The sequence below is a fragment of the Oncorhynchus mykiss genome, chromosome 23, assembly GCF_057628025.1.
Source record: "Oncorhynchus mykiss isolate SJ-2025 chromosome 23, ASM5762802v1, whole genome shotgun sequence".
Classification (NCBI taxonomy): Eukaryota; Metazoa; Chordata; class Actinopteri; order Salmoniformes; family Salmonidae; genus Oncorhynchus; species Oncorhynchus mykiss.
Genome location: NC_143044.1, coordinates 62385390 through 62399514, shown reverse-complemented (window position 1 = coordinate 62399514; position 14125 = coordinate 62385390). Strand labels below are relative to the sequence as shown.

The 14125-nt window shown below is 44.5% G+C and overlaps 1 protein-coding gene across 9 annotated transcripts in view; it reads right to left on the bottom strand.

Moving 5' to 3' along the window:
• ryr2a (ryanodine receptor 2a (cardiac)) overlaps window positions 1-14125 on the bottom strand; it is a 368722-nt gene that overhangs the window by 125804 nt on the left and 228793 nt on the right. For all 9 annotated transcript variants that reach the window (XR_016491186.1, XR_016491187.1, XM_090217869.1 and 6 more), the window contains 3 exons: window positions 13891-13972; window positions 7678-7808; window positions 6766-6893 (listed from right to left, as the gene is read on the bottom strand). Coding sequence is in view for 7 of the 9 variants with exons in the window: in XM_090217869.1 (XP_090073995.1) it covers window positions 6766-6893; window positions 7678-7808; window positions 13891-13972 (341 nt within the window). In the remaining 2 variants the exon portion in view is untranslated. The remainder of the gene's footprint in view (window positions 1-6765; window positions 6894-7677; window positions 7809-13890; window positions 13973-14125) is intronic.

Genomic DNA, 14125 nt, shown 5'->3' with positions numbered 1-14125 from the left:
GTGGTACCAGCCCATGATTTGGTGGTACCAGGTGGTACCAGCCCATGATTTGGTTGTACCTGTCAGGATTTGGTGGTACCAGCCCATGATTTGGTGGTACCAGCCACCATTATAAAGTCATTATTAAGTCATTACTAATCATTATTAAGAAATTATTCATCATTATAAAATAATTATTAATCATTCTAAAGTCATTATTAAGTCATTACTAATCATTATTAAGTCATTCGTAAAGATTTATTAAAAGGTGTAATTGATGACTCACATAGTATTCAATAAATACGTCCAAGCTGGAATGAGTTAAAATATTTTGATATGCAACCTAATCCAGTGATTGTCATACATTTGAGGCTGACAATCAGGTTATTTCTGTTATATTTTACTCTCAAAATAGGGTATTTGTATTTATTATGGATCCCCATTAGTTCCTGCCAAGGCAGCAGCTACTCTTCCTGGGGTTTATTATGGATCCCCATTAGTTCCTGTCAAGGCAGCAGCTACTCTTCCTGGGGTTTATTATGGATCCCCATTAGTTCCTGCCAAGGCAACAGCTACTCTTCCTGGGGTTTATTATGGATCCCCATTAGTTCCTGTCAAGGCAGCAGCTACTCTTCCTGGGGTTTATTATGGATCCCCATTAGTTCCTGCCAAGGCAACAGCTACTCTTCCTGGGGTTTATTATGGATCCCCATTAGTTCCTGTCAGGGCAGCAGCTACTCTTCCTGGGGTTTATTATGGATCCCCATTAGTTCCAGCCAAGGCAGCAGCTACTCTTCCTGGGGTTTATTATGGATCCCCATTAGTTCCTGTCAAGGCAGCAGCTACTCTTCCTGGGGTTTATTATGGATCCCCATTAGTTCCTGCCAAGGCAGCAGCTACTCTTCCTGGGGTTTATTATGGATCCCCATTAGTTCCTGCCAAGGCAGCAGCTACTCTTCCTGGGGTTTATTATGGATCCCCATTAGTTCCTGCCAAGGCAGCAGCTACTCTTCCTGGGGTTTATTATGGATCCCCATTAGTTCCTGCCAAGGCAGCAGCTACTCTTCCTGGGGTTTATTATGGATCCCCATTAGTTCCTGCCAAGGCAGCAGCTACTCTTCCTGGGGTTTATTATGGATCCCCATTAGTTCCTGCCAAGGCAGCATCTACTCTTCCTGGGGTTTATTATGGATCCCCATTAGTTCCTGCCAAGGCAGCAGCTACTCTTCCTGGGGTTTATTATGTATCCCCATTAGTTCCTGCCAAGGCAGCAGCTACTCTTCCTGGGGTTTATTATGGATCCCCATTAGTTCCTGCCAAGGCAGCAGGTACTCTTCCTGGGGTTTATTATGGATCCCCATTAGTTCCTGCCAAGGCAGCAGCTTCTCTTCCTGGGGTTTATTATGGATCCCCATTAGTTCCTGCCAAGGCAGCAGCTACTCTTCCTGGGGTTTATTATGGATCCCCATTAGTTCCTGCCAAAGCAGCAGCTACTCTTCCTGGGGTTTATTATGGATCCCCATTAGTTCCTGCCAAGGCAGCAGCTACTCTTCCTGGAGTTTATTATGGATCCCCGTTAGTTCCTGCCAAGGCAGCAGCTACTCTTCCTGGGGTTTATTATGGATCCCCATTAGTTCCTGCCAAGGCAGCAGCTACTCTTCCTGGGGTTTATTATGGATCCCCATTAGTTCCTGCCAAGGCAGCAGCTACTCTTCCTGGGGTCTATTATGGATCCCCATTAGTTCCTGCCAAGGCAGCAGCTACTCTTTCCAGGTTTCCAGGTGTTTGCTGCCGTTCCTCAGCAGCCTCCTGTGGTGTACATAGTTAGGACAAAACTGCCCAGACCATTATAATAACCATGTCACAGTTGTATTAGGGAAAGGGGGGATACCTAGTCAGTTGTACAACTGAATGCATTCAACTGAAAATGTGTCTTTTGCATTTAACCCTCTGAATCAGAGAGGTGCAGGGGGGGGGGGGGGGGCTGCCATAATCAACATCCACGTCTTCAGTGCCCTGGGAACAGTGGGTTGACTACCTCAGGGGCAGAGCAACATATTTTTACCTTGTCAGGGATTCGATCCAGCAACCTTTCGGTTACTGGCCCAGTGCTCAAACCACTAGGCTACCTGCTGCCAGTGCTGCTCCTTCCTCACAGCAACTAGAGTGTTGCTCCTTCCTCACAGCGACTAGAGTGCTGCTCCTTCCTCACAGGGACTAGAGTGTTGCTCCTTCCTCACTGGGAGGAAGGAGCTGCTAGTCACTGGGAGGAAGGAGCTGCTAGTCACTGTGAGGAAGGAGCTGCTAGTCACTGGGAGGAAGGAGCTGCTAGTCACTGTGAGGAAGGAGCTGCTAGTCACTGGGAGGAAGGAGCTGCACTCTGTTAATAAATCATCAGTCTCCTGGTAATAAACCACCAGTCTCCTGTTAATAAACCACCAGTCTCCTGTCAATAAACCACCAGTCTCCTGTTAATAAACCACCAGTCTCCTGTTAATAAACCATCAGTCTCCTGGTAATAAACCACCAGTCTCCTGTTAATAAACCACCAGTCTCCTGTTAATAACCCACCAGTCTCCTGGTAATAAACCACCAGTCTCCTGTTAATAAACCAGTATCCTGGTAATAAACCACCAGTCTCCTGGTAATAAACCACCAGTCTCCTGTTAATAAACCACCAGTCTCCTGTTAATAAACCACCAGTCTCCTGGTAATAAACCACCAGTCTCCTGTTAATAAACCACCAGTCTCCTGGTAATAAACCACCAGTCTCCTGTTAATAAACCAGTATCCTGGTAATAAACCACCAGTCTCCTGTTAATAAACCACCAGTCTCCTGTTAATAAACCAGTCTCCTGTTAATAAACCAGTCTCCTGTTAATAAACCACCAGTCTCCTGTTAATAAACCACCAGTCTCCTGTTAATAAACCAGTCTCCTGTTAATAAACCACCAGTCTCCTGTTAATAAACCATTCTCCTGGTAATAAACCACCAGTCTCCTGGTAATAAACCACCAGTCTCCTGTTAATAAACCACCAGTCTCCTGTTAATAAACCACCAGTCTCCTGGTAATAAACCACCAGTCTCCTGTTAATAACCCAACAGTCTCCTGTTAATAAACCACTAGTCTTCTGGTAATAAACCACCAGTCTCCTGTTAATAAACCACCCGTCTCCTGATAATAAACCACCAGTCTCCTGGTAATAAACCACCAGTCTCCTGTTAATAAACCACCAGTCTCCTGTTAATAAACCACCAGTCTCCTGGTAATAAACCACCAGTCACCCGTTAATAAACCACCAGTCTCCTGTTAATAAACCAGTATCCTGGTAATAAACCACCAGTCTCCTGTTAATAAACCAGTCTCCTGTTAATAAACCACCAGTCTCCTGTTAATAAACCAGTCTCCTGTTAATAAACCACCAGTCTCCTGTTAATAAACCACCAGTCTCCTGTTAATAAACCACCAGTCTCCTGTTAATAAACCACCAGTCTCCTGTTAATAAACCACCAATCTCATGTTAATAAACCAGTCTCCTGTTAATAAACCAGTCTCCTGTTAATAAACCACCAGTCTCCTGTTAATAAACCACCAGTCTCCTGTTAATAAACCACCAGTCTCATGTTAATAAACCAGTCTCCTGTTAATAAACCAGTCTCCTGTTAATAAACCACCAGTCTCCTGTTAATAAACCACCAGTCTCCTGGTAATAAACCACCAGTCTCCTGTTAATAACCCACCAGTCTTCTGTTAATAAACCACCAGTCAGTCTCCTGTTAATAAACCAGTCTCCTGTTAATAAACCAGTCTCCTGTTAATAAACCACCAGTCTCCTGTTAATAAACCACCAGTCTCCTGTTAATAAACCACCAGTCTCCTGTTAATAAACCACCAGTCTCCTGTCAATAAACCACCAGTCAGTCTCCTGTTAATAAACCACCAGTCTCCTGTTAATAAACCACCAGTCTCCTGTCAATAAACCACCAGTCAGTCTCCTGTTAATAAACCAGTCTCCTGTTAATAAACCAGTCTCCTGTTAATAAACCACCAGTCTCCTGTTAATAAACCACCAGTCTCCTGTTAATAAACCACCAGTCTCCTGGTAATAAACCAACAGTCTCCTGTTAATAAACCACCAGTCTCCTGTTAATAAACCACCAGTCTCCTGTTAATAAACCACCAGTCTCCTGTTAATAAACCACCAGTCTCCTGGTAATAAACCAGTCTCCTATTAATAAACCACCAGTCTCCTGTTAATAACCCACCAGTCTCCTGTTAATAAACCACCAGTCTCCTGTTAATAAACCACCAGTCTCCTGTTAATAAACCACCAGTCTCCTGTTAATAAACCACCAGTCTCCTGTTAATAAACCACCAGTCTCCTGTCAATAAACCACCAGTCTCCTGTTAATAAACCACCAGTCTCCTGTTAATAAACCAGTCTCCTGTTAATAAACCAGTCTCCTGTTAATAAACCACCAGTCTTCTGGTAATAAACCACCAGTCTCCTGTTAATAAACCACCAGTCTCCTGGTAATAAACCACCAGTCTCCTGTTAATAAACCACCAGTCTTCTGGTAATAAACCACCAGTCTCCTGTTAATAAACCACCAGTCTCCTGTTAATAAACCACCAGTCTCCTGGTAATAAACCACCAGTCTCCTGTTAATAAACCACCAGTCTCCTGTTAATAAACCACCAGTCTTCTGGTAATAAACCACCAGTCTCCTGTTAATAAACCACTAGTATCCTGGTAATAAACCACCAGTCAGTCTCCTGTTAATAACCCACCAGTCTTCTGTTAATAAACCACCAGTCTCCTGTTAATAAACCACCAGTCTCCTGTTAATAAACCACCAGTCTCCTGTTAATAAACCACCAGTCTCCTGGTAATAAACCACCAGTCTCCTGTTAATAAACCACCAGTCTCCTGTTAATAAACCACCAGTCTCCTGTTAATAAACCAGTCTCCTGTTAATAAACCAGTCTCCTGTTAATAAACCACCAGTCACCCGTTAATAAACCACCAGTCTCCTGTTAATAAACCAGTATCCTGGTAATAAACCACCAGTCTCCTGTTAATAAACCAGTCTCCTGTTAATAAACCACCAGTCTCCTGTTAATAAACCAGTCTCCTGTTAATAAACCACCAGTCTCCTGTTAATAAACCACCAGTCTCCTGTTAATAAACCACCAGTCTCCTGTTAATAAACCACCAGTCTCCTGTTAATAAACCACCAATCTCATGTTAATAAACCAGTCTCCTGTTAATAAACCAGTCTCCTGTTAATAAACCACCAGTCTCCTGTTAATAAACCACCAGTCTCCTGTTAATAAACCACCAGTCTCATGTTAATAAACCAGTCTCCTGTTAATAAACCAGTCTCCTGTTAATAAACCACCAGTCTCCTGTTAATAAACCACCAGTCTCCTGGTAATAAACCACCAGTCTCCTGTTAATAACCCACCAGTCTTCTGTTAATAAACCACCAGTCAGTCTCCTGTTAATAAACCAGTCTCCTGTTAATAAACCAGTCTCCTGTTAATAAACCACCAGTCTCCTGTTAATAAACCACCAGTCTCCTGTTAATAAACCACCAGTCTCCTGTTAATAAACCACCAGTCTCCTGTCAATAAACCACCAGTCAGTCTCCTGTTAATAAACCACCAGTCTCCTGTTAATAAACCACCAGTCTCCTGTCAATAAACCACCAGTCAGTCTCCTGTTAATAAACCAGTCTCCTGTTAATAAACCAGTCTCCTGTTAATAAACCACCAGTCTCCTGTTAATAAACCACCAGTCTCCTGTTAATAAACCACCAGTCTCCTGGTAATAAACCAACAGTCTCCTGTTAATAAACCACCAGTCTCCTGTTAATAAACCACCAGTCTCCTGTTAATAAACCACCAGTCTCCTGTTAATAAACCACCAGTCTCCTGGTAATAAACCAGTCTCCTATTAATAAACCACCAGTCTCCTGTTAATAACCCACCAGTCTCCTGTTAATAAACCACCAGTCTCCTGTTAATAAACCACCAGTCTCCTGTTAATAAACCACCAGTCTCCTGTTAATAAACCACCAGTCTCCTGTTAATAAACCACCAGTCTCCTGTCAATAAACCACCAGTCTCCTGTTAATAAACCACCAGTCTCCTGTTAATAAACCAGTCTCCTGTTAATAAACCAGTCTCCTGTTAATAAACCACCAGTCTTCTGGTAATAAACCACCAGTCTCCTGTTAATAAACCACCAGTCTCCTGGTAATAAACCACCAGTCTCCTGTTAATAAACCACCAGTCTTCTGGTAATAAACCACCAGTCTCCTGTTAATAAACCACCAGTCTCCTGTTAATAAACCACCAGTCTCCTGGTAATAAACCACCAGTCTCCTGTTAATAAACCACCAGTCTCCTGTTAATAAACCACCAGTCTTCTGGTAATAAACCACCAGTCTCCTGTTAATAAACCACTAGTATCCTGGTAATAAACCACCAGTCAGTCTCCTGTTAATAACCCACCAGTCTTCTGTTAATAAACCACCAGTCTCCTGTTAATAAACCACCAGTCTCCTGTTAATAAACCACCAGTCTCCTGTTAATAAACCACCAGTCTCCTGGTAATAAACCACCAGTCTCCTGTTAATAAACCACCAGTCTCCTGTTAATAAACCACCAGTCTCCTGTTAATAAACCAGTCTCCTGTTAATAAACCAGTCTCCTGTTAATAACCCACCAGTCTCCTGTTAATAAACCACCAGTCTCCTGGTAGTAAACCAGTCTCTACCTCCATAACGTGAGGCATCTGCGTGTAGTGCAGGCCGGACTCAGCAAGATCCATGATCTCCTCCAGAGACTTCTCCAGGGACGGGATGACTGGACACATCTCTCCTACCTGGAAGGGCAGATCTAGAGCTGGGAAGCAGTGGGGTAGAGAGGAGAGAGAGAGGGAAATGGAGAGAGGGAGGAGGGAGAGAGAGGGTGGAGGGAGAGAGAGGGAGGGTGGAGGGAGAGGGAGGGAGAGAGAGGGTGGAGGGAGAGAGGGAGAGAGAGAGAGGGGGTGGAGGGAGAGAGTTAGAGGGAAATGGAGAGAGGGAGGAAAAGAGGTAGAGAAAGATAAAGAGAGGGTGGAGGGAGAGAGAGGGGGGGTGGAGGGAGAGAGAGGGTGGAGGGAGAGAGGATGGAGGGAGAGAGAGAGGGTGGAGGGAGTGAGAGAGAGGGTGGAGGGAGAGAGAGAGAAATAAAAAAAGGGTGGAGGGAGATAGAGAGAGAGGGGGAAGGAAGGGAGAGAGAGAGAGAGGGGAAATGGAGAGAGGGTGGAGGGAGAGAGATAGAGAGAGAGAGAGGGGGAAATAGAGAGAGGGAGGAAAAGAGAGGTAGAGAGAGATAAAGAAAGAGGGTGGAGGGAGAGAGACAGAGAGAGAGGGTAAAGGGAGAGAGGGAGAGAGACAGGGTGGAGGGAGAGAGAGAGAAAGAAAGAAAGAGAGAGGGAGAGAGAGGGTGGAGGGAGAGAGGGTGGTGTGAGAGAGGGAGTAAGAGACAGAGAGATAAAAGGTGATAGTGAGAGAGACATAAAGACTGTATGCAGTCATTCCTCAATTCAGTTTGCAACATTTATACCAAGCTTCTCTCTATCTCTGCATCCAAACCGATCCTGTCTTTGATTCTAAAACACCTGAAGGACAGTTTGCAACAGTACCTGTTCTGTCCCGGGAGCCCTTGGTAATGTAGATGGAGTAGTTGTTGAACTGGTTGAGCTCTGGTTCCAGGAAGGCCACAGGGAAAGCCCCCGAGAACGCTGCAAGACATTCACCTAGGGCTGGACGCTGCCTGCAGGAGGAAGAGGAGGGAGGGGGAGGAGGGAGGAAGAGGAGGAGGGAGGGGGAGAAAGGAGGAAGATGAGGAGGGGGGAGGTAGGGGGAGGAAGGAGGAAGAGGAGGAAGGTGCAGGAGGAGGAGGAGGTAGGGGGAGGAAGGAGGAAGAGGAGGAGGGAGGGGGAGGAAGAAGGAAGAGGTGGAAGGGGAGGAGAAGGATGAGGTAGGGGGAGGAGAAGGAGGTAGGGGGAGGAAGCAGAGGAAGGGGGAGGAGGAGAAGGAGGAGGTAGGGGAGCAGGAGGAAGGGGGAAGAGAAGGAGGAGGAGGAAGGGGGAGGATAAGGAGGAGGTAGGGGAGGAAAAAAGAAGAGGAAGAAGGAGGAGGTAGGGGGAGGAGGAAGGAAGAGGAGGAAGGGGAGGAGAAGGAGGAGGTAGGGGGAGGAAGGAGGAAGCGAAGGAAGGGGAGGAGGAGGTAGGGGAGGAAGGAGGAAGAGGAGGAGGAGGAAGGGGCAGGAGGAGGAGGAGGTAGGGGGAGGAAGGAGGAAGAGGAGGAAGGGGCAGGAGGAGGAGGTGGTAGGGGAGGAAGGGGGAGGAGGAGGAGGAGGAGGAGGTAGGGGAGGAAGGGGGAGGATAAGGAGGAGGTAGGGGAGGAAGAAAGCAGAGGAGGAGGAGGTAGGGGGAGGAGAAGGAGGAGGTAGGGGGAGGAAGGAGGAAGGGGCAGGAGGGGGAGGAGGAGGTAGGGGGAGGAAGGAGGAAGAGGAGGAAGGGGCAGGAGGAGGTATGGGGAGGAAGGAGGAAGAGGAGGAAGGGGCAGGAGGAGGAGGTAGGGGAGGAAGGGGGAGGAGGAGGGACAGCTCATGTTCAGGAAGACACTCCTTCTCCAGAATTATCTGGTTTAACCCAGTCACATCCTTTACTAGACTTAATGCAATATTAAAATGAGCCACAAAACAAATTATGGTTGTTGTAAATGTATGAAATGTGGTGTCAACATAGTCAGTACAAGGTTCTGGACAGGACACTTTTAGATTGTCATTATCTATCATACTTCCAGTGTCAATCAAAGTAGGGATTTTGAGAAAACGTGAAAAAACATTAAAAAAATTACCTCAGCATATATCAAGTCGTGAATACTTGTCACGTGAATGTTTATTGGTCAGTAGCGACCATGTTGTTTGACATGCTAGCCTGGAAAAACATAATTTGTGAGATCTTGCTCCATGGATACCGTATACCGTTGTACAGATCGGTCATTCGGAGCCAGAGGAGTAAAGCATTTAAAGTGTTTTTCACTCAATTCTAAATGGAGGACCTTAAAGTAACACCCCAGAGGAAGTAGCCACCACTATTCTGATGTAATTTCCTGTTCAAGAGAGGAAATGCATATTTAGGTTCCACCTCAGAAGAATGATGAAGGCTACTTATATACAGTACCAGTCAAAAGTTTGGACACACCTACTCATTCCAGGGTTTATCTTTATTTTTAGCATTTTCTACATTGTAGAATGAGACAGAATAAGACATCGAACTATGAAATAACACATATGGAATCATGTAGTAACCAAAAAAGTGTTAAAACTGCAGGATCAGTGTCCCGCCCACGGTGGAGCTAACGTAGGCTAATGTGATTAGCATGAGGTGGAGCTAACGTAGGCTAATGTGATTAGCATGAGGTGGAGCTAACGTAGGCTAATGTGATTAGCATGAGGTTGAACTAACGTAGGCTAATGTGATTAGCATGAGGTTGTAAGTAACAAGAACATTTCCCAGGACATAGACATATCTGATATGGGCAGAAAGATGACAATCTTGTTAATCTAACTGCACTGTCCAATTTACATTAGCTATTAGTGAAATAATACCATGCTATTGTTTGAGGAAGGTGCACAGTTATGAACTTGAAAATGTATTAGTAAACCAATTAGGTACATTTGGGCAGTCTTGACACAACATTTTGAACATAAATGCAATGGTTCATTGGATCAGTCTAAACCTTTGCACATACACTGCTGCCATCTAGTGGCCAAAATCTAAATTGCTCCTCGGCTGGAATAATACAATATGGCCTTACTCTTGCATTTCAAAGATGATGATGCAAAAATAATACAAAACAACGGTTGTTTTTACTTATTTGTATTATCTTTTACCAGATCTATTGTGTTTATTTTCCTACATTAATTTCACATTTCCACAAACTTCAAAGTGTTTCCTGTCAAATGGTACCAAGAATATGCATATCCTTGCTTCAGGGCCTGAGCTACAGGCAGTTAGATTTGGGTATGTCATTTTAGGAGAAAATTGGAAAAAAGGGGCGGATCCTTATTTAAACAAATCAGATTATTTAAAGCAGCCACCCTTTGCTTCGATGACAGCTTTGCGTACTCTTTCAACCAGTAAATACTAAATATGAAGAAAAACCCTGAAATCAGTAGGTGTGTCCAAACTTCTGACTGGTCCTGTATATTCACCAATTGGGTGTGGGAATTTCCACGTGGCGTTGATAAACATTAACATTTTGTTGTTCACTGACAGCTGTCAGTGTAGCTAGCGGGCTAACCTTATCCAGCTACTTCATGTTGTCGGTTGTTACGGAGGTTTCTGTCAGCTGTCAGTGTAGCTAGCGGGCTAACCTTATCCAGCTACTTCATGTTGTCGGTTGTTACGGAGGTTTCTGTCAGCTGTCAGTGTAGCTAGCGGGGTAACCTTATCCAGCTACTTCATGTTGTCGGTTGTTACGGAGGTTTCTGTCAGCTGTCAGTGTAGCTAGCGGGCTAACCTTATCCAGCTACTTCATGTTGTCGGTTGTTACGGAGGTTTCTGTCAGCTGTCAGTGTAGCTAGCGGGCTAACCTTATCCAGCTACTTCATGTTGTCGGTTGTTACGGAGGTTTCTGTCAGCTGTCAGTGTAGCTAGCGGGCTAACCTTATCCAGCTACTTCATGTTGTCGGTTGTTACGGAGGTTTCTGTCAGCTGTCAGTGTAGCTAGCGGGCTAACCTTATCCAGCTACTTCATGTTGTCGGTTGTTACGGAGGTTTTTGTTACTACACCGTATTCAACAGATTGTCCAGCAGGCTCTATGGCTGGTTCTGGATGTGTCATAGGCATTGGTTTAGAGGAAACTCCCCCCCCAGAGGGAATCCACTGGCCTGTCCTGTTATGTCCAACGTTTTGGCATCTTGCAGAAATTGAGGATGTAAATAGAAATAGTTAGAAAGAATAACTATTAGACTGTTTGGCTCCATGGCTGTTTGGCTCCATGCCTGTTTGGCTCCATGGCTGTTTGGCTCCATGGCTGTTTGGCTCCATGGCTGTTTGGCTCCATGCCTGTTTGGCTCCATGGCTGTTTGGCTCCATGGCTGTTTGGCTCCATGGCTGTTTGGCTCCATGGCTGTTTGGCTCCATGGATGTTTGGCTCCATGCCTGTCTGGTTCCATGGATGTTTGGCTCCATGCCTGTTTGGCTGTTTGGCTCCATGGATGTTTGGCTCCATGCCTGTTTGGCTCCATGGCTGTTTGGCTCCATGGCTGTTTGGCACCATGGCTGTTTGGCTGTTTGGCTCCATGGCTGTTTGGCTCCATGGCTGTTTGGCTCCATGGCTGTTTGGCTCCATGGCTGTTTGGCTCCATGCCTGTTTGGCTCCATGGCTGTTAGGCTATTTGGATGTTTGGCTCCATGGCTGTTTGGCTCCATGGCTGTTTGGCTCCATGGCTGTTTGGCTCCATGGCTGTTTGGCTCCATGGCTGTTTGGCTCCATGGCTGTTTGGCTCTATGGCCGTTTGGCTCCATGGCCGTTAGGCCGTTTGGCTCCATGGCTGTTTGGCTCCATGGCCCCTAATTAAAGACAATAGGGTCTCACCCAGCTTCTCTGCTTGAACCCCTATTTAAAGACAATAGGGTCTCACCCAGCTTCTCTGCTCGAACCCCTAATTAAAGACAATAGGGTCTCACCCAGCTTCTCTGCTTGAACCCCTAATTAAAGACAATAGGGTCTCACCCAGCTTCTCTGCTTGAACCCCTAATTAAATACAATAAGGTTTCACCCAGCTTCTCTGCTCGAACCCCTAATTAAAGACAATAGGGTTTCACCCAGCTTCTCTGCTCGAACCCCTAATTAAATACAATAGGGTCTCACCCAAATTCTCTGCTCGAACCCCTAATTAAATACAATAGGGTCTCACCCAGCTTCTCTGCTTGAACCCCTAATCAAAGACAATAGGGTCTCACCCAGCTTCTCTGCTTGAACCCCTAATTAAAGACAATAGGGTCTCACCCAGCTTCTCTGCTTGAACCCCTAATTAAAGACAATAGGGTCTCACCCAGCTTCTCTGCTTGAACCCCTAATTAAAGACAATAGGGTCTCACCCAGCTTCTCTGCTTGAACCCCTAATTAAAGACAATAGGGTCTCACCCAGCTTCTCTGCTTGAACCCCTAATCAAAGACAATAGGGTCTCACCCAGCTTCTCTGCTTGAACCCCTAATTAAAGACAATAGGGTCTCACCCAGCTTCTCTGCTTGAACCCCTAATTAAAGACAATAGGGTCTCACCCAGCTTCTCTGCTCGAACCCCTAATTAAATACAATAGGGTCTCACCCAAATTCTCTGCTCGAACCCCTAATTAAAGACAATAGGGTCTCACCCAGCTTCTCTGCTTGAACCCCTAATTAAAGACAATAGGGTCTCACCCAGCTTCTCTGCTTGAACCCCTAATTAAATACAATAAGGTTTCACCCAGCTTCTCTGCTCGAACCCCTAATTAAAGACAATAGGGTCTCACCCAGCTTCTCTGCTTGAACCCCATAATTATATTTCTGTAATGGACATGAATGGCGTAACTGGTTGGATGATGTATTTTGAATCCATTTCAACCAGCTGGGTAGCTGATCAGTTCCAAGACACCCTATCTTCCTCTTAATCATCATATTCACATTGAATTCATTTTGACATTTGTAAAAGTAGTTTAACATGAAGATTGGTACGGTTTTATTTTTTTGCTTATTGGGTTGAAATGAAAGGATACCAGATGACTTTAGAAAAAAAATGGCCGTTGACTGATCAGATCAAATGATAACGGATCAGACAGAATGATAATGGATAAGATCAAATAATAACGGATCAGATCAAATGATGACGGATCAGATCAAATGATAACGGATTAGACAAAATGATAACGGATCAGATCAAATGATAACGGATTAGACAAAATGATAACGGATCAGATCAAATGATAACGGATCAGATCAAATGATAATGGATCAGACAGATGATGACGGATCAGATCAAATGATAACGGATCAGACAAAATGATAACGGATCAGATCAAATGATAACGGATTAGACAAAATGATAACGGATCAGATCAAATGATAACGGATCAGATCAAATGATAACGGATCAGATCAAATGATAACGGATCAGATCAAATGATAATGGATCAGACAGAATGATGACGGATCAGATCAAATGATAACGGATCAGATCAAATGATAACGGATCAGATCAAATGATAACGGATCAGATCAAATGATAACGGATCAGATCAAATGATAACGGATTAGACAAAATGATAACGGATCAGATCAAATGATAACGGATCAGATCAAATGATAATGGATCAGACAGAATGATGACGGATCAGATCAAATGATAACGGATCAGATCAAATGATAACGGATCAGATCAAATGATAACGGATCAGATCAAATGATAACGGATCAGATCAAATGATAACGGATCAGATCAAATGATAACGGATCAGATCAAATGATAACGGATCAGATCAAATGATAACGGATTAGATCAAATGAGAGCGGATCAGATCATATGATAACGGATCAGATCGAATGATAATGGATCAGACAGAATGATAACGGATCAGATCGAATGATGACGGATCAGATCAAATGATAACGGATTAGACAAAATGATAACGGATCAGACCGAATGATGACGAAAAGAGCGTTGTGTTGAACACTGTTACGATGTTCAACAGTGAGAATCGCAGAATGGTGAACTTACTAAATGACCTCGAGTTGACTGTGTGATTGACTTCCTCTTAATTAATCATCGTGTTCACATTGCATTTCATTTTGACGTTACCTTTCTACGTAGATGCTGTTGTTGGTACCAAGACTATACAGGCTGTTGAGGATCCTGTAACAGGCCACCTGGACTTCATCCACTGTGAAGACAACAAGGGAAGTCTCCTTACACAGGGGACCTACAGTATGACCTTTACAGGACGGTGTAGTTGGACTACAATAAGACATTAGGGGTCAAACAGGCCTTGGCTTATTTATTGGTACTTTAAGCCAGATATACATGAAGCCTTTTT